This window comes from Anguilla anguilla, chromosome 17, assembly GCF_013347855.1.
Source record: "Anguilla anguilla isolate fAngAng1 chromosome 17, fAngAng1.pri, whole genome shotgun sequence".
NCBI classification, from domain to species: domain Eukaryota; kingdom Metazoa; phylum Chordata; class Actinopteri; order Anguilliformes; family Anguillidae; genus Anguilla; species Anguilla anguilla.
This window is the reverse complement of record NC_049217.1, coordinates 59,427-80,958: the sequence shown is the minus strand read 5'-3', so window position 1 is coordinate 80,958 and position 21,532 is coordinate 59,427. Positions and strand designations below refer to the sequence as shown.

Sequence of the window (21,532 nt, the reverse complement as noted above, 5' to 3'; positions counted from 1 at the left end):
TATACTTCTAAAACAGTCTTAGAATTGGAGCTGAGTGCAACTGAATAGACCAAGAAAATGTATTAATAAATTATTGGCATGTTATATTAATGCAATAGAGGACAATGCTATGCTGGTTTGTTAAGCAGCGTTAACTGAAATGCAATATTTACAGTACTTTGAATAATACATTCGGTACTACTAATTCTTTTGGAAATGGAATGGAAATGTCTAATGTACAGTATGGTACTGTATCCGGACTTAGGTTAATTGTATCGGCTGCTTTTTGGCACAGTCTGAACTTAATTGAAATAGTTAACACCCCTGATTTCACCCTCAGTAGAAAAGTCATGCTGCTAGACTGACAACTTATTTTAACCCCTTCATGTGGATGCCAGATCTGACCAATCCTTGCCCATTAGTGCTATGTAATGATCCTGACAGAATTCGCAACATAGAGGTAATCGAGCCACTTGGGACTAGTGATCGTTTTGCAGTTGGTTTTGATACAGTGCCTTCGGAAAGTATTCAGACCTCTTCACTTTTCCCACATTTTGTTACATTACAGCCTTCTCATAAAACAGATTAAATTCATTTTTAATATTATTCTCATCAATCTACACACAATATCCCATAGTGACAAAGCGAAAACAGGTTTTTAGAGATGTTCGTGAATTTATTAAAAATAAAAACTGAAATATCACATTTACATAAGTATTCAGACCCTTTACTCAGTACTTTGTTGAGGCACCTTTGACAGCGATTACAGCCTCGAGTCTTCTTGGTTATGACACTACAAGCTTGGCACACCTGTATTTCGGGTATTTCTCTCATTCTTCTCTGCAGATCCTCTCAAGCTCTGTCAGGTTGGATGGGGAGCATTGCTGCACAGCTATTGTCAGGTCTCTCCAGAGATATTTGATCGGGTTCAAGTCCAGGCTCTGGCTGGCCCACACAAGGACATTCACAGACTTGTACCGAAGCCACTCCCACGTTGTCTTGGCTGTGTGCTTAGGGTTGTTGTCCTGTTGGAAGGTGAATCCTCGCCCCAGTCTGAGGTCCTGAGCTCTCTGGTGCAGGTTTTCATCAAGGATCTCTCTGTACTGTGCTCCATTCATCTTTCCCTCAATCCTGACTAGTCTCCCATTCCTGCTTCTGAAAAACATCCTATGCTGTTTGTAGTGGTAAAAACAGGTTAAGTTTCTGTCCTTTTGTTTCCTATGTTCCATTAAACTTGACCAACTTTTATCCACTTCATTGGGTGCAATTGTCTGAGGCGTGTTGTAATGAAAATAAAAATGCATTATTGTTGTTCTTCTTCTTGTATTTATTTACAAAATAAATAAACATAAAACTGCCATAATAAACGTAAAGTTAAAGTCCATTCAAAGTTTCCCAGATTCCACAGGTCCAGTTTGGTTGTGCAAAATACGGTCAATGACTGGTTCCGCTCGCACCCGTCTACTCCTCCTGACCCGCGTCACTGCACCATCTAAAATATAATTTATTCCCCCTTCTCCTATAGAGGGACACACTCATGCAATAATGAATGCACACTAAACAATGAAAATAACAAATGAAATTAATATATTATTTATTGAATATATAATTATATGAGGGTTAAATTCCATAATAATTTAAAGTGTAGAACAGAATAAATAAACTTCATAATACCTTTTTGGGGTTCTTATTATAAACCAACATAAATTAATGGCTCCTACACTGTTGAAAAACATCATGCTTCACCATAGGTATGGTATTGGCCAGGTGATGGGCGGTGCCTGGTTTCCTCCAGATGTGACGCTTGGCATTGTGGCCAAAGAGTTAAATCTTGGTTTCATCAGACCAGAGAATCTTGTTTTTCATGGTCTGAGAGTTCTTTAGGTGCCTTTTGACAAACTCCAAGCGGGCTGCCATGTGCGTTTTACTGAGGAGTGGCTTCCACCTAGCCACTCTACCACAAAGGCCTGATTGGTGAAGTGCTGCAGAGATGATTGTCCTTCTGGAAGTTTCTTCCATCTCCGCAGAGGAACTCTGGAGCTCTGTTAGAGTGGCCATTGCGTTCTTGGTCACCTCCCTGACCAAGGCCCTTTTCCCTTGATTGCTCAGTTTGGCCACGTGGTCAGCTCTAGGAAGAGTCCAAACTTCTTCCATTTAAGAATGAAGGCCACTGTGTTCTTCAGGACCTTCAATGCTGCAGAAACGTTTCTGTACCCTTTCCCAGATCTGTACCTCATCACAATCCTGTCTCGGAGGTCTACGGACAATTCCTTTGACTTCATGGCTTGGTTTTTGCTCTGTCATGCACTGTCAACTGAGGGACCTTATATAGACAGGTGTATGCCTTTCAAAATCTTGTCCAATCAATTGAATTTACCGCAGGTGGACTCCAATCAAGTTGTTGAAACACTTCAAGTATGATCAATGAGAACAGGATGCACCTGAGCTCAATTTAGTGTGTAAAGGGTCTTATCTAAATGTGTTATTTCAGTTTTTTATTTTTAATAAATTTTCACAAATTCACTAAAATTTCTAAAAACCTGTTTTTGCTTTGTCATTATAGGGTATTGTGTGTAGATTGATGAGAATAATCTTAATAATTTTAGAATAAGGCTATAACGTAAAAAGTGTGGAAAAAGTGAAGGGGTCTGAATATTTTCTGAAGGCACTGTATATTTTGACAAACTAGCAAGGTCTCCCCTACAGCCAGAATGTTAAATTTTGGATTGTGAATGAAAAGTGGGGCAGGTTCAAATTGGTTATTCTTGAGGCACATTGTAAATTTATTTCAAAGATAAGGAAAAGTAAGTTGAAGAAGCAGTCTCCCCAGTGGGTGAACTAAGCCATACGAGAGAGTTTGAGAAAAAAATTAACCGTATAAGATATATAAAAACGACAGCACTTAGAGTAATGAGGCTGAATATCGTAATATGCATGCAAAGGTTAAAAAGAACTACGGGAAGCGAGGCTCTTTGAAAGGCAAATTGTGAAGGTGCAAAAAGTAATCATAGTAATCATAAACATTTCTTTCAGTACTTTCAATACCCCCCTTTTTCATGACACTTGTTACATGTTGCCCTATCCCAGCACTTTTCTGGTAATTTGTATTTGTCCTAATACTGTAGCTTATTCTTCTGCCTAGTTGGCTTTGCAGAGGTTAGGTCTGAATAGTGTTCACTGTGTGAACTAAACTGTGTTCTTGGCTAGAAATGGCTGTACAAAATAAGTATTGTATCTTACTGAACCTGTGTTTAGTAGTTGTCTATGACCATGAAATGCACTTTTTGTACGTCGCTTTGGATAAAAGCGTCTGCCAAATAAATGTAATGTAATGTAAAAGGAATGTGAAGGAGTATGTCAAGTGCACCAGGAATGAAGAAGAAGCATTGATTTATAAGACTGAAGACATTGCTTGTTACGGCCAGCTCGCAGGGCCGCAACAACAGAGTCCAAAGCACCAAAAACAAGACAAAAACTGATCTAAAAACACAAACTCAGACTAATTAATCTAAAACAAACAAAAACTCACAAAGTTCACAAAATAAAAGAGTCTTCACAAAAACCTACCAAACACAAACCACACAAAACAAACCCCAAAGAAGATCTCCCCTGCCTCATACTGCTGGACTTATGTTGGCTCACAGGCAGGTGGAGGCAATCAAGCAATTAGGCAATCAATCAATCAATCAATTTTATTTGTATAGCGCTTTTAACAAAGGAACTTTGTCACAAAGAAGCTTTACATAGAACCAGCTCCCAAAGAGTAGGCCTAGGGCAACAGTGGCAAGGAAAAACTCCCTGACTGATAGCAGGAAGAAACCTTGAGCAGAACCGGACTCAGAGGGGGAACCCATCTGCCGCAGGCAGGCACTGGTTTGTTATGGAAAGTCAATAGTGGCAGGAGGCAGGGGTGCCCAGCTGTCTAGCTGGTCTAGGACTGGAGCTCCGGGCCGGGGGGGGTGCTCAGCAAGCTTGGGCTAGAGCTCCGGGCAGGTGCCCAGAGCCGAGGAAAACGAGAAACAAAACAAAAACATTTTAGGGGGTTCAAAGGGTATATTAGCAAGCAGAGCAGAAGAGACAGAGGTGCCTGCGTGCAATAAGGAAAACCCCGGCAGAATAAGGCTATAGCAGCATAGCTAAGGGAAACAGAGGCAGGGGCCAGCGCAGCCATGAGGGCAGGCTTGAGACAGTCATCACCAACCATGACCGGTTCAGCTTAACACAGCACTACCAATGATGCTCCAGTGACAGCACTAACCGCTCAGTCCACCAGAGACTCTATAGCTATGCCCGCCACCCACTCCTGCCCCTCAAATATAGGAGAGACTAAAAAGATATGTTTTGAGCCTAGCTTTAAATAGGGTGATAGTGTCTGTGCCCCGAACATGGGCAGGCAACTTGTTCCACAGGAGGGGAGCACGTTAGGAGAAGGCTCTACCACCTATGGTATTTTTAGCTATTCTAGGAATAACAAGGAGGCCTGCACCCTGTGAACGGAGCATTCGTGAGGGAATATAAGGAAGAAGTAAATCATTTAAGTACAAAGGGGCAAGCCCATGTAAGGCTTTAAAAGTAAGAAGTAGTATCTTATAGTCTATTCGGAATTTAATTGGCAGCCAGTGAACGATGCTAGCACTGGGCTGATGTGTTCGAATCTCCTTGTTCTAGTGAGAATAGGAGCTGCTGCATTTTGAATTAGCTGGAGCCCATTCAGAGAGGAATTTGCACATCCAGACAAAAGAGCATTGCAGTAATCTAATCTTGAAGTAACAAAAGCATGAACTAGCATTTCTGCATCATGTAAGTATTCATCACAGTATTTTCTGAATTTTTGAGATATTTCTCAAGTGATAAAAGGCACCCCTAGAGATGTTTTTAATATGTATATCAAATGCAAGATCTGGATCAAAGGTAAAACCAAGATCTTTGATTACAGCACTTGAAGTAATGGAGATTCCATCAATGTTAAACATATAGTCAGATAGTTTGCATCTGATGGACTTGGGCCATTATCTCGGTCTTATCGGAGTTTAGCAGGCTTTGATCTTTGACAGCTGGACAACTTCATCAAGTTTAACTGATAGATACAACTGGGTGTCATCTGCATAGCAGTGGAAATTAATGCCATGTTTGTGAATAACTTGTCCCAGGGGGAGCATGTAAAGAGAGAAGAGCAAAGGCCCAAGCACAGATCCTTGTGGTACTCCATATCTAACCCTGGATGTATAAGAGGAATCATTATTAAAATGCACAAATTGATATTGGTCTGATAGGTAAGATCTGAACCAAGAGAGTGCCTGTCCACGGAGGCCTACAAGATTTTCAAGCCTATCCAGAAGGATGAGGTGATCAACTGTGTCAAATGCTGGACTTAAGTCTAAAAGCACAAGTACAGAGATGCAGCCATTGTCGGTAGCGAGGAGTAGGTCATTGAGTACTTTGACCAGGGCTGTTTCAGTGCTGTGAGAGGGTCTAAAACCAGATTGAAAAACTATATAATATATGATTGGAGTGCAAAAATTAATCAAGTTATTTTGACATGGCCTTTTCTAGTATTTTAGAAAGGAACAGGAGATTTGAGATAGGCCTGTAGTTAGACAGGTCATTCAAATCCAAGTTTGGCTTCTTAAGAAGGGGTTTGATGCAAGTTTAAGAGTCTGTGGTATGTGTCCAGATGCTATAGACGCATTGACAATCAGGCAAATACCTCCACCTGCACTACCCACTTGTACCACTTATTGTAAAGCATCTTTGAGTTCATGAAAAGCGCTATATTAAATAAATGTATTATTATTATTATTATTATTATTATTATTATTATTATTACCCAGACCAGCAGGGGCTGGGGATGTAACATTGCTGATGCCTTAAATATAGTTATTTTGTTGAGAGTTTTACTAGAAAAGAGGTTAATAATAGACTGGAAGGCATGTTCAGTACTCAGAATGTCTTGGAAGATATTGAGAAGAAGTACTGGATAAATTGCATGAACTAGCATATACCCAGTGGTACTCAAAAAGTTAGGTGAGATCATCTTTTAACCACTGGCAGGTATTTTTAGTCTTTAGTAACTGCAGAAATACCTAAGGACTGGAAGCAACATAATATAATATCAATATATAAGACTGGGGAGACAAATTACGAGTGTTTCTTGGAAATAATAACATCCTAAGGGATAGCCAGCATGGTACCTTCTGGTACTCTTTTCAGAAGCTACCAAGTGTTTTGATTATAAAAAGGCTTATGCTGCTATATACTTAAATTTCCTAAAAGCATTTGATAAGGCACCATATGAGAGATTGTTTGGAGTGAAGAATTACAGGAGGTATTTCAAAGTGGATTCATAACTGGCTACAGGGTAGAACACAAAGAGTGATCATAGGAGGGATATTATCTGAGCAGGGAACTGTAGGATGTGGAGTCCCACAAGGATCAGTGCTGGGACCACTGCTCTTCCTCATTTATATCAATTACCTTGACGTAGAAAGTACATTAGTCAAATTCACAGAGGATACAAAGCTGGGAGGCCCAGATAATGGTTTGAAATCTACAAAAGTAATCCAAGAAGATTTGAACAAAATCCAGAAGTGGGAAGAAACCTGGCAAATTAAATTCAGTATAGCCAAATGTAAGGTTCTGCATGTGGGAAATAAAACATTAGGCAGGATTACTTCATGGAAGGAACAAAAATGGAATGTGCTCAATTAGAAAAAGACTTGGGAGTAATGGTTGATCAAAGCCTTTCAGGTTTTAGTTACTGTGCTTTAGCAGTTAAAAAGGCCATCCGGATCAAATCAAAAAATGGTATATATAGCCAAAAATATTGATTATAAAATCCAAGAAAGTTCTCACATTTGTTAGACCACATTTGGAGTATTGCGTGCAATTCTGGGGGCCGTACTACAAAAAAGATATAGAGGCTCTGTAAAAGATTCAAAGAAGGGCAACCAAATTGATTCCTGGTATGAAATATAAAAGCCATGAGGAAAGACTTAAGATTCTTAACCTCTGCAAATTAGTAATAGGTGGTTTAATTGAGGCTTTTAAATTCATAAAGGGGGTTAACAAAGTGAACTACAAGAGATTCTTCAGGTTGAGTTCTGTTTGTAGAGTAAGGGAACATAAATGGAAATTAGCAAAAGGTAAATTGCATACAGACATTAGGAAGAATTTTTTTCATGGAGAGTGTAGTCAATGTGTCGAACAGCCTACCAGGTCAGGTAGTAGAGGCAGAAACTCTGGGGGTTTGTAAGACCACGCTTGATACAGTGTTAGATACTATCTAGTCTGTAGGTAATCAGAGCACTAGATACACCTGCTCAATTTAAAGCTAAAGAACCTGTACAGAACCGGGTGTCTTCCCCAAACACAACTCATAATGTCTACCAAAAGCTTGCAGCTGCTGTCCACAGGTCTGTCAGTATTTTGTGTTCCCCCTGAGCGCCGGAGCTGTGTCTTTTTTAACTAACTCACACACTAGCATTGACTGTTGCGAACACATGGCATAGATCTGCCAACCTGCGTATTGCCTTCATCAGACACTCCCACTCTGCCAGCCTCTCATCTTCTGTTCAAAACTATGCCAGTTAATGAATTCAGTCCCCACAGACCGCTGCTGCTCAGGTCGCAGAGTCTCTCTCCCTCTAGCATAAGGTGCTTCTGTTAGCTTCCCTCCAAAGCAGCCATCTTCAGATACTTTGAGAGCTCTGGGATTGGCCGGTCAGAGTGACCTCAACTTCCTGTCTTGTCCCACTATGGCATAAGCAGCCCAGCAGTGGTATTCCAGATATGCTGCCCGACTCCATGCAGTGTAGGTACTTTTATGTAGAGGCGGATGTTTAACTATTTATCTTATAAATCTGCTTTTTCAGCACATTCACTGTAAAATTACACTTGAGTTTACTGTTTGTGAACTCAAATGCACAATGTATGAAATGCATGCTGGTCTACAATGTTCATAATGTTCTTGATTTTTAGTTCCACAACAGACATACATGGAGAATATTTCAACTGCTGTCCAATCTCAGGTATGCACGCATACCTGCATGACTAACTAATGACAGGTTGTGATTTCCTTAACCCTCGTGTGATATGCTTGCCACATAACTGTTCATTTGGTATCTCAGACATGTTTGCTAGTAAGTGCACATGGATTGGTGTACTGTATGTGCTTTCAGTTGTTGAAGTTGAAGATTTTCTGTGTGATTGTGTACAGCTGACACAGCCAGGTCTCAGTGGCACAGACTATGCTGTGGAGAGGGGCACTCTGTGGGCTCAAAGAGGGGGCATTCAGCACAGGTCTGGAGAACTGGCCTCTCAAGCTCACCTCATCCAGCTGGAAACACAGGTACTGTAAGGATTACGCTCAGCACACTTACTCTAATAGATGGCCACAGCAAGCGCATGTACTGTAACAAGAGCCACAGCGCACTTACTGTAAGGGAGAGCCACAGCACAGTTACTGTAAGGGAGAGCCACAGACAGCCACAGCACAGTTACTGTAAGGGAGAGCCACAGCATACTTACTGTAATGCAGAGCGACAGCACAGTTACTGTAAGGGAGAGCCACAGCACAGTTACTGTAAGGGAGAGCCACAGCACAGTTCCTGTAATGGAGAGCCACAGTACAGTTACTGTAAGGCAGAGCCACAGCACAGTTACTGTAACAGAGAGCCGCAGACAGCCACAGCGCAGTTATTGTGAGGGAGAGCCACAGACAGCCACAGCGCAGTTACTGTAAGGGAGAGCCACAGACAGCCACAGCACAGTTACTGTAAGGGAGAGCCACAGCATACTTACTGTAATGCAGAGCGACAGCACAGTTACTGTAAGGGAGAGCCACAGCACAGTTACTGTAAGGGAGAGCCACAGCATACGTACTGTAAGGGAGAGCCACAGCACAGTTACTGTAATGGAGAGCCACAGCACAGTTACTGTAAGGCAGAGCCACAGCACAGTTACTGTAAGGCAGAGCCCCAGCACAGTTATTGTAAGGGAGAGCCACAGCACAGTTACTGTAAGGGAGAGCCACAGCACACTTACTGTGAGGCCGAGCCACAGCACAGTTACTGTAAGGGAGAGCCACGGCATACTTACTGTAAGGCAGAGCCACAGCACAGTTATTGTAAGGCAGAGCCACAGCACAGTTACTGTAAGGCAAGCTGTTTTCTTTTGCTCCTTCCTGCAGATGCACAGCCTGCAGCTGGAGCGGGATCAGGCTGAAGCTGTCCTGCAGACTCTCCAGCGCCGGCACACACAGGACATGGAGCTCCTAGAGAGCAAGCACAGGTATGGCAACTGGGTTATTCACCTTATCATATGCCAAGTTTCAAAGCAGCATATGCACTGGTGTTTTAATAAGAACATGAAACCCTTTGTCCTTGGTTTAAAAGGTGCTTTTCAGCAATTTCCTGTCCTTAAGATGCACTCTATAGGGAAAATGTGCGGAGAACACACAAGAATACAAGACTGAGAGAGACTCATGTACTTCAGGAAAATAAATTGTAGTTAAAGGAAAAGTGAAATGCCTTTTAGTGGATAAAATAGCAGAATTTTTTTAATGATTACAAATGTAGTTTTGGGGCAGGAATTGCTTGTACTTTTATTGGAAAGATTTTCTATACTTACCGAACACCGGACGATATTAGCTGTAATTTTTCTGTTGCAGACAAATTTTCCTTATTGGAGAGAAAACAGTTTTAGCTTGACTGGAGCATGCCCCCATCACCATTGCTTGTTTAGCAGACCTGTGTACCAACCACGCAATTCTTGGTCAAAATACGCAGGTACGAAATGCCAGCTGAAACTACGCAAAAAAAAAAAAAATATATATATATATATATATATATATTTGTAATTTAATTACGGAAAACAGCCAATTAATACAAAACAATACCGTACATGTATTCGGTATTTAAACTACATCCCTCGGATTGAACCAGATGCTACGACCTTGTGCTTGTGGTTCTGTAACCCCTCCTCTACCCACTCAACATCCCCTGATATGCAGCGGTACTTTATTATCCACCGAGGCGTAACGCTGCATTGCTGAGGTAAAAAGGGAAGTGGGGAGTAATAATCAAGCACAAAAATGTGACCGTAATGTTAACATATAAAACGGTAAAACGTGTTCGGTAACTTTACGAGATGATACATTTCAAGGGGTATATCCTAATGAGATAAATTTGTGTATATAGTTAGCCGTAGTAGTAGCTCGCATACGATTTAGCCTCGTTATGAGACGTGTGAATAACTGACTCATTTAGCTGCAGTAACTCAAATGCTACGGAGACTCACTGTTCAAACTTTGAATCGCGCACGCTCTGTTGGAACAAAGTGACCATTGCAAAGGTGTTTGACTATAGACTGTTAACGTAGTAAATAATTCCTATTATTGCAGCCAGTCACCCGACCAGCCTTGCAGTTAGAAAATAATCATGACGTCGGATGATGAGGATACTAACAGTGAGCAGTGTAGAGGGGGGGACAGTGGAGAAGGCGAACGAGCTCAACAATTTTTTCAACCGGTTCGACCGGTCCCCTCCACCCATCCCCCACCCCCCTCTAACCAACTCCAGAGCTGACCCCTCTTCCCTGCCCCCCTCCCATCCCCCTCCCTGCATCACTGCGGACCAGGTCAGGAGTGAACTGAGGAAGGTTCGCCCCAGGAAAGCAGCTGGCCCGGACAAGGTGTGTCCCAGGCTGTTAAAGACCTGCGCCGCTGAACTGGGGGAGCCTCTACAGTACGTCTTCAACCTCAGTTTACAACTAGGGAGAGTGCCCACCCTGTGGAAGACATCCTGCATCGTTCCGGTTCCGAAAAAGAACCGGCCAAGTGAGATGAATGACTACAGACCGGTGGCACTCACATCACACATCATGAAGACACTGGAGAGGCTCCTCCTCAACCTCCTCAGGCCTCAGGTGCAGCATGCTCAAGACCCGCTACAGTTTGCATACCGGACAGAAGTTGGGGTGGAGGATGCTATCCTCTACCTCCTGCATCGGGCCCACTCGCATCTGGACAAGGGAAGTGGCACGGTCAGGATTTTGTTTCTGGACTTCTCGAGTGCCTTCAATACCATCCAGCCCCTTTTGCTTCAAGACAAACTGGCTAGGATACGAGTGGACCCCCGCTTGGTGTCATGGATTACCAACTACCTCACAGACCGGTCACAGTATGTCAGGTTGAAGGACATCACATCTGACACTGTGGTCAGCAGCACAGGAGCACCCCAAGGGACTGTGCTGGCTCCTCTACTCTTCACCCTATACACTTCGGACTTCAGCTATAACTCTGAGTTGTGTCACATTCAGAAGTTTGCTGATGACACGGCCATCATGGGGTGTATTGGGGGGAACGGGAGGAGGAGTATAGGAGTCTGGTGAGGGACTTTGTCATCTGGTGCCACACTAATTACCTGCAGCTCAACACCTCAAAAACAAAAGAACTGGTCATAGACTTTGGAAAGTCCAGACCACGCCCCCAACCAGTCCAAATTGAGGGGGTTGAAGTTGAGGCTGTGGGCAGCTACAGGTACCTAGGGCTGGTGCTGGATGACAAGTTGGACTGGTCCAACAACACTGACAATCTCTATAAGAAGGGCCAAAGCAGACTGTACTTCCTGAGGAGGCTGCGATCGTTTAACATCTGCAGGAAAGTCCTGTGGATGTTTTACCAGTCGGTAATAGCCAGCGTCCTGTTCTATGCTGTAGTGTGCTGGGGGGGCAGCACATCAAAGAGGGACTCCTCCAGGCTGGACAAGCTGATCAGGCGGGCCGGCTCTGTGGTTGGCGTGAAGCTGGACTCCCTGGTGACAGTGGCGGAAAAGAGGACACTAGAAAAACTGCTGGCAATTCTGGACAATACCAGCCATCCCCTGCACACTGTCATCAGCAACCAGAGAAGTATGTTCAGCGACAGGCTGCTGCTCCCGAGGATCAACACGAACAGACTGAAAAATTCCTTTGTTCCCCGTGCCATCAGACTGTACAACTCCAAAGTTGGAAGGGAGAGGAGGGGGTGGGGGAGGATAGGTTAGGTCTGAGGTCTGAGGAAGTAGAGTTAGGCCTGATCACCTGAACATCATCATCATCACACTGAACAGTCTCATTATTTATTGTTTACTACCTATTTAATTAAACTGGAACAACCGCTGCTATTTTATATAACCGCTGCTACTTTATTCTTTATTTCTTTTCTTTATTTATTTTATGTACATCGTTACTATCTCTATGTTTGATGTGTGATGTTTAACTTGTTAACTTTTTAACTTATGGTGCTGTACTCACTGGAAACCTGAATTTCCCTAAGGGAACTTCCCTACGGGATCAATAAAGTTTCTATCTATCTATCTATCTATCTAACAAGGAGAGAGAGAGAGAGCAGACCTACTAAAAATTCCATGCCGCCCAGACGTTCTTCGCAAAATATCAGGAGCAATGGCCGTGCCTCCACCTCTCAAAACTTTCGCACCATGCATTTTGCACATTGTGCCATTATGATTTTGACATTAGCCACCAAGGAGCTTCAGGTAATAATTTGACTAAACCTCTAGCTACAAAAGCCTACATTCCTAGATAATTTTTCAATTGAATACTATTTTTTTCATTAGGCCTATATGATGTGTGCCTATATAAGCTGATTCAATTATTTATTAAATAAAAATGGAAATCATGAACTTTAGAAACTTGGTTTTATTCATAATTGACAGTGCTTTACATCGCAAGGTAAGCTTTTTTTTTTCATTACAACATAAGTTTCTGTAAATACTTGAAAATGAAAACATGTTACAATATACAAAATAATTTCCATTTTTATTAAATAAGTGAATGCAATTCATTATGGTTATCAGTTTGTATAAGCACACACATCATATAATGAAATATTAATCATGAAAAAATTGTTTTAAGCAGGTGTACTCAAACTTTTGACTTGAAAGTATATCATAATATAGCCCAGTGCAGTGCAAGTGATATTTTAGAATCAGGTCAAATTATACAATTTTGCCTGATCACTTTAACAGTCAAAACTAGGATTATGAAGAAAGGCCTGTGTGTGCGTGCAAAGCGAAGTGGTGCGAAAACGTGAACTAAGCGTTACACTAACTATTGTGTTACTCAGAATATTTTCCTAAGGTTGGCAGGTCTGGTTTAGTGTGAAATGTCTCGCGACTCAGTTAGAGCCGGCCTGATCCAATCTTTTTATAGGCTTGGACACGCTAGTAATATAGTCTCTATTTCCTGATATACACTCCATTCCAGTTCCATTACCTCAGAGTGAATGCGTACATGAATGCGATGATAAGAAAATTTTCGGTTATGCTGACCTATAAAACGCTACTCCAAAAGCAAAATCAGACATGCTATACATCGTTAGAAAGCTTATACTCTCACCTACTGAATAAATGTATTGTCAATCAAGACAGACTGTACTAAAAAGGGTGACAACGCCGTAAACAACAGGTGTGGTATTATGCACAGCTATTTTGGAATGTACCCAGGCATTACAAATGCGTGTGTATTTCACAAACGGAAGACAATATATGACCACTCAGTCTCAAAACGGACATCTCTACGCGTAAAACCAATGGGAAGGTTGTATATTTATTCAATATTTATTCCCAGATATTGACTGTATAATAACATGGTATCATTTTTTAAAACTTTGTCTTAAGCAAACATTCAGTGCCTGTCAACCATACACTTTCAACTTAGTATAGTAATTTTTTTCCTTTTGAAATATAAGACAATACGATTTGACTATGTTAAAACAATATCCACTGGTCTAATAAACATCAACTGCTAAATATGCAAATAAAATCAACCCTGATAGGTCTACGCGCTGAACAAAATTATATTTCAATAGGCGTATTTAAAAAAAAGTGTAGCCTACTCTCAGAAGCGCGTTGTTTTAAATCTACGGATCACATACCAGTGGACATCGACTTTGGGATGCTTTTGTAGAACTTTTCAGCTTTCTGCGGCGTTGAGAAAAGGTGGATCCTGCCGCTGTGTAGCACTCTAAGCCTGCAGGGGTTCTGTTTGGAATCCGTGGAAGGCGTTGGTGTCAACAAACATTTTCGTGACCCGGTTAAATCCCTGTCGGATCCAAACAGTTTCTGCCGAAAGATCCTGCGCAAATTATATTTTGACCCCTTCGTGTGTGATGTCTCGCCGCCTTGATTCACGATAGACAAACTCCTTCTCCTGGAAATTTAAGAAGCGAATGAGGACCGCTCTATTCTGGTTGGGCTTCCCCGACGCCAGCGTACGATGAACCTGCTCCAGGGTGAATGATCTATCATTAGGATTCAGCCCCAGCCATCATGGTAACTTGTCATTGACGAAGTCGAAAAGTGATTGTTTGCCCTCGGCCCCCTCTCGTATAACAAAGATCCGAAGGTTCTTTCTCCTGCCCCGGTTCTCCAGGTCGTCTGTTTTGGATTCAAGGTAAGCGATTTGCTTGGTGGCCGAGATTATTGCGGCATCTGTTTTTTCAAGTGTTTTTTCTGCTTCGTGTATGCAGCGTTCAGCTTCTTCAATACGCGTTGCATTGGAGGACACATCTCGTTTTATGTCCGTCACTTTGCATTCCAACGCAGCCATTGAGTTTGCCATGCCAGTCAGACGGGTGTCGACATTATCCAACTTTTATTCCGAAGTCTTCCCGGAGCGATTTCAGCTTTCTTAGAACTTCAGCTGTATTAGCCATGTGGTTAGCTTCTGTGTCACTCGATGGATCTGGCGGAGTTGATTTAGGACTAGTCTTACGTCCACAAGTGAAAATATCACACTGCTTGGTTGCAGGAGTTTTTGACATATCAACGTCGAGGTTCTATTTAAAAAGTTAGCAGTATATATTAGGGATCTTTAATTAAATCGTGCACGGTTGTTTGGAGCCTCCTCGCTAAGCTGCCATTTTGGTCTGGGTCACGTGACCCCCTCCCCCCGTCTTTACTGTTTGTTGTTTTTTTATTTATGGTTTGATTATTTTTATTGTTTGTTGGTAGTTTTTATATTTCCAGCTTCTCTTAACACTTGTTTAACAAAAAAATAAATACGGGGCAAGTTGGGCTGAATCTACCTAGCTAACGTTAGTAAAAATACAAATGTAGAGAGTATAAATATGTGTAGAAATATGCCCCCATCATAATCTGAGAACAACATTATAGAAAGGTAACAACACAGAAATATTATAAATAGTAGGCCTGTAGTACAGAATGAATAGTAATGTCGTAAGCTCCCTTCTTGTGATTTTTGATTGTACAAACTAGGGTAGCAAACAATATATAATCAATTAATCTGGCTATTTAAAAAAAAATTATTTATTTTTCCTGATTGGTTTGCAGAATGTTTACTTTTGTTTCAGGCAATATAAAAAAAATGAATATCACTCAGAAGATGAAAGTTATGAGACAAAAACATGCAAATGTATGCTATTAAACATCTGCGCATATCTTTATATATATATATATATATATATATATATATATATATAAAAGATATCCCCTCCAACGGCTACACAGAATGAAGGACACCAACTCCAAGAGGCCAATGCTGGACTATGAACGTAGTGTGGTTCCACAGCATTGCAGTGTAGAAATGTTACATGTCCACAATCTCTGAGCTAAGGCTGGGTAAGTTTTTTTCTTGAAATGTATTCACACTTTGGAGGTTTGGCTTGTTGTCATTTGGTTTGTCTTTTTAATTCTTCATTATCTACAAATGGTTAGTTTAGTGCCCATGTGTCCATGCTTTCTCCAATTAGGAGCCTATTGATTCAAAGGCAGTCTTTAATTTGATCAGTTAAAACAGCGGTCCCCAACCTTTTTAGCACCAAGGACCGGTTTAATGTCAGACAATATTTTCACGGACCGGCCTTTAAGGTGTGGCGGATAAATACAACAAAATAAAATGATACGACCGGCATAAAAACTGTGGTATATTGTAAATATAATAATAAACGTGAATCCACTGTGTACTCGTATGCAACTTTATTTGGTCGCTATGGTAACGTTTAAACATGCCTTAAAAATAAGATACAGATACACCACAAAAACGAATATAAAGTGCATGAAAATTTTAACTCACTATAACGCTAAATCAATGGGAGCCCTGAGCTTGTTTCTCTTCAACGAGACGGTCCCATCTAGGGGTAATGGAAGACAATGACACCCGAAGTGTGTTGCTTATGTCCAGTCTACTCCGTAATTTTGTCGCGATAAATCCATATTTTAAGTAGGACTCCTGGTATTGTCTGTTAAATGCAGCTTTCTTTTTCTTGGAAGTCGTAGGCTCTTCTTCTGTCTCCTCACTGGGCCTTTTCCCCTTCGCAAAGAAACTTTCCAAAGACGTCTGTTTTTTACTCATTTTGCTTGCTTGTGGGTTAAATTTTAGCGTTAACGTATCACGTGACCGAGATGTAAGAGAGAATCCGGTCATTTTTCAAAATAAAACATCATTCAGACTCAGATAATAAATAAAACGGAAATAATGTAAGTTATTTATTCTTTCTTGTGCGGCCCGGTACCAAATGACCGGTCCGTGGCCCGGGGGTTGGGGACCGCTGAGTTAAAACACTTTTCTTATGTAAATTGTTTGCAATATACTACAATGTGAATATAGTACTTGTATTCTTTGTGACATGAAGAAGAAAAATTTACTTGTTAAATTAAGTCAGACTGCGTCGGAAGATGGCCATCTCTGCTGTTCTTATTACTGTAGGAAACTCATTCCAGCACTGAGCAGACAGAACAGACTGTAGCCGTGACCAAGATATAATGGAGGGGTCTGGGAGGTGTGTGCGTTCTGATCATTTATCTGCAGATTTGAAGGGGCCATCTCCTTCACCAAGATTTTAAATTTTACGAGTGGTTACAGGCACCCAATGGATCTGGATTGCCTCGTGTGGCTAGTGTTACTGATATATAGCCCTTAGAGCCAGTGTTCCTTATCTGTATATAGCACTCAGGGCCAGTGTTTCAGACCTGTATATAGCCCTCAGAGCCAGTGTTCCTTACCTGTATATAGCCCTCAGGGCCAGTGTTTCAGACCTGTATATAGCCCTCAGAGCCAGTGTTTCTGACCTGTATATAGCCCTTAGAGCCAGTGTTCCTTATCTGTATATAGCCCTCAGGGCCAGTGTTTCAGACCTGTATATAGCCCTCAGAGCCAGTGTTTCTGACCTGTATATAGCCCTTAGAGCCAGTGTTCCTTACCTGTATATAGCCCTCAGGGCCAGTGTTTCAGACCTGTATATAGCCCTCAGAGCCAGTGTTCCTTACCTGTATATAGCCCTCAGGGCCAGTGTTTCAGACCTGTATATATCCCTTAGAGCCAGTGTTCCTTACCTGTATATAGCCCTCAGGGCCAGTGTTTCAGACCTGTATATAGCCCTCAGAGCCAGTGTTTCTGACCTGTATATAGCCCTTAGAGCCAGTGTTCCTTATCTGTATATAGCACTCAGGGCCAGTGTTTCAGACCTGTATATAGCCCTTAGAGCCAGTGTTCCTTACCTGTATATAGCCCTTAGAGCCAGTGTTCCTTATCTGTATATAGCACTCAGGGCCAGTGTTTCAGACCTGTATATAGCCCGTAGAGCCAGTGTTCCTTACCTGTATATAGCCCTCAGAGCCAGTGTTTCTGACCTGTATATAGCCCTTAGAGCCAGTGTTCCTTATCTGTATATAGCACTCAGGGCCAGTGTTTCAGACCTGTATATAGCCCGTAGAGCCAGTGTTCCTTATCTGTATATAGCCCTCAGGGCCAGTGTTTCAGACCTGCATATAGCCCTCAGGGCCAGTGTTTCAGACCTGTATATAGCCCTCAGGGCCAGTATTTCTGACCTGTATATAGCCCTCAGGGCCAGTGTTTCAGACCTGTATATAGCCCTCAGGGCCAGTGTTTCTGACCTGTATATAGCCCTCAGGGCCAGTGTTTCAGACCTGTATGTAGCCCGTAGAGCCAGTGTTCCTTACCTGTATATAGCCCTCAGGGCCAGTGTTTCAGACCTGCATATAGCCCTCAGGGCCAGTGTTTCAGACCTGTATATAGCCCTCAGGGCCAGTATTTCTGACCTGTATATAGCCCTCAGGGCCAGTGTTTCAGACCTGTATATAGCCCTCAGGGCCAGTGTTTCTGACCTGTATATAGCCCTCAGGGCCAGTGTTTCAGACCTGTATATAGCCCTCAGGGCCAGTGTTTCAGACCTGTATATAGCCCTCAGGGCCAGGGTTTCTGACCTGCATATAGTCCTTAGAGCCAGTGTTCCTTACCTGCATATAGCCCTCAGGGCCAGTGTTTCAGACCTGTATATAAGCCCTCAGGGCCAGTGTTTCAGACCTGTATATAGCCCTCAGGGCCAGTGTTTCTGACCTGTATATAGCCCTCAGGGCCAGTGTTTCAGACCTGTATATAGCCCTCAGGGCCAGTGTTTCTGACCTGCATTTTGCCCTCAGGGCCAGTGTTTCTGACCTGCATATAGCCCTCAGGGCCAGTGTTTCTGACCTGCATATACCCCTCAGTGCCAGTGTTTCTGACCTGTATATAGCACTCAGGGCCAGTGTTTTACCAGTATGTTCCCTTTGGGGCCAGTGTTTGACCAGTATGTTCCTCTCAGGGCCAGTGTTTGACCAGTATTTTCCTCTCAGGGCCAGTGTTTGACCAGTATGCTCCTCTCAGGGCCAGTGTTTGACCAGTATGCTCCTCTCAGGGCTAGTGTGAAGCTACTGGAGGATGCACTGGCAGAGCGGGAAGCAAGGAGGCAGCAGGAGAATGAGGAGCTCATGGAGCGCCTGGCCACTGTCACGCGGCAGATGGAGCAGGAGCGGGTGGAGCTACAGGCCCAGTACCAGCGCCGCCTCACCCAGATCCAGCAGGATAGAGATGCGGAGGTCAAACGCCTGCAGGAGCTGCAGAGGTACTCATCTATTGCATTCACTCATTTATACAGTGCAGTCCGTACGTATTTTGGACCATGGTACAATTTATTTTGGCTCTGTACTCCAGCGCACTAGATTTGAAATGTAAAAGTTAATGTGAGGTTAAAGTTCAGACTGTCGTCTATATTGGGTGATCCGTGTAGGAATTACAGAGCCTCTTATACATAGTTCCCCCATTTTAGGAGATCAGATGTAATTGGACAAATTAAAATGATCATGAATAAAGTAACCATATTTAGTACTTGGTATCAAATCCTTTGCTTTCAATGATTGCCTGAAGTCTGTGAACCATAAATGTTACCAGTTGCTTGGTCTGGATCTTCCCTGGTGAACCTGTGCTAGTCCTGTACTGCAACCATCTTCAGTTTGTTTTTTGAGTGCTTTTAATCTTCAGCCTTCTCTTCGGCAAGTGATACGCACGTTCATAATGAAATCGGGGATTGGGGGGGGACTATTTATCGATCTTCATCAGTTTGTTTGTTTGTCGCACTGTAGTGTTATGTGTCTGCCACAAGGTGACAAGGAACCCATTATGTCTTAGAACTGTCCATCACACAAGTGTAGCTCAGTCTCTGTTAGACAAACATTTACCAGGTGACAATTTCACTTCGGAGTATGGATTATTCATGCCACTGGTATCGGTAACTCATTCTTTTTTATTTGTTTATTGCCTCCTTTGGCTTGTTGGAAGTATGTCCAGTCATTAGGGAGGTGGGGGTTGGAGGGAGGTGGAGGGTAGTTAAATTGACTGGGGTAGTTAAACCACAGGTAGCCAGAAATATGGCAAAGAAGAAAAAGTTAGCACGAAAAGGAATCTGGTGCCCAGGTAGATCTCCTGGAGTGTGCAGACAAGCACGTGGCCAGAGTCGTGAGGGATCCAGCGGTCATGGTTCACATAGAAATCAATGACATAGGTAAAGGTAGGTTTGAGGTTCTGCAGGACAAATTTGTGGAGTTAGCAGAAAAGATTAAGTCAAGTCAAGTCAAGTTTATTTATATAGCACAATTCATACAATTGAATGCAGTTCAGTGCTTTACATCAATAAACAGTGGTCAACAAGACAATAAAAATAATTCAACAGTATAAGTAGATTAAAAATAGTGCAAGATAGAAAGCAATTAGATAGTATAAATAGATTAAAAATAGTGCAATGATAAAATAGGGTAGAAATAAAATAACACATGTAAAATAACACACGTAGAATGAAAAACAAAATAAGATCAAGAGGGCAGAAAATTAAAAATAAAGTGCAATACAGTTATAGTGGAGCTCAGTCAAAGGCCCTTGAGAAGAGCAGATTTTTCAATCCGGCTTTGAAAGACAGAACAGTGGAGGCATTTCTAAGTTTAGGCCAGACCCTACAGATCTAAGTGTTCTGGTTGGTTCATAATGTTGAAGCATTTCAGAAATGTATTTTGGTCCTTTAGTCATTTAGTGATTTGTAAACGAGTAGCAGCACTTTTCTTTGACAAGCCGGAAGCCAGTGTAGGGGCCTGAGGATTGGGGTGATATGTTCATTTCTGTTTGACCTAGTTAAAAGCCTGGCAGCCGCGTTTTGGTTAAGTTGAAGCCATTTGATGGACTTTTTGGAGAGACCGGTAAAGAGAGCATTGCAATAATCGATTCTACTTGAAATAAAAGCATTAATGAGAGTTTCTAGGTCTTTTTTGGACATAAGGCCTCTGACTCTAGGTATGTTTTTGAGATGGTAAAAGGCGGATTTGGTTATTTATTGATTTAATGTGCTTGTCAAAGTTGAGATCTGAGTCAATTAGTACATCTAGGTTTCTGACTTGTGTTTTTGTTTGTAAGCCTCATGAATCAAGATAGGAAGCAAGTTTTTGTCTCGCTACTTTGCTCCTGAAAACAATAATCTCGGTTTTGTCTTTATTTAGCTGTAGAAAGTTGTGGCGCATCCAACTATTTACTTGTTTTTATTTATTTATTTTTATTTATCCTTTATTTAACCAGAAAGGTCCCATTGAGATACAATATCTCTTCTGCCAGGGAGTCCTGGTCAAGATGGCAGCAGAAAAATAGAAGTTTCATAAACATATCAAAAACAAAACAGAACAGAACATACAACGATCAGGAACTAAAAGGCAATTGTTGTTAGAAGCAATAACATAAAATAACGTAAAAATAACGTAAAACTGATTTTAACATATTTTTAAACATGTCCAGAGAGGGTAAGGATTTCAGATTAAGTATGCCTTGTAACTCATTCCAGACATGCGGGGCATGAAAGGAAAAGGCAGATTTACCCAGTTCTGTTCAAGTACTTGGGACCATGAGGAGAATTTTCTCTGAGGAGCTAGTGTTATGGCTACTGGAGTAATATTTCAGTAAGCCGGATATGTACTGTGGTAGTTTACCCAGTAAAGCTTTAAAAATAATAATTAACATATGGGTTTTTCTGCTTGAATACAATGAAGTCCATTGAACCAATTTATATAAATTACAACAGTGTGTATGTACACTTGCACAAGTTACAAACCGCAGGGCAGCATGACAGACTACATCCAGTTTTTTCAACAGAGATGAAGATGCATGCATATAAATGTCATCACCATAGTCTAATACTGACAAAAAAGTACTTTAGTTTGAACTA

General features: G+C 41.9%; 1 protein-coding gene across 9 annotated transcripts in view; it reads left to right on the top strand.

The window, feature by feature from the left end:
- Nucleotides 1-21,532, top strand: part of LOC118216546 (fas-binding factor 1 homolog) — an 85,530-nt gene that overhangs the window by 41,385 nt on the left and 22,613 nt on the right. For 8 of the 9 annotated variants that reach the window (XM_035397820.1, XM_035397818.1, XM_035397819.1 and 5 more), the window contains 4 exons: nucleotides 7,957-8,006; nucleotides 8,195-8,326; nucleotides 9,167-9,267; nucleotides 18,692-18,898. In XM_035397820.1, the coding sequence (XP_035253711.1) occupies nucleotides 7,957-8,006; nucleotides 8,195-8,326; nucleotides 9,167-9,267; nucleotides 18,692-18,898 (490 nt within the window). The remainder of the gene's footprint in view (nucleotides 1-7,956; nucleotides 8,007-8,194; nucleotides 8,327-9,166; nucleotides 9,268-18,691; nucleotides 18,899-21,532) is intronic. The other variant, XM_035397822.1, reaches the window with a different exon arrangement.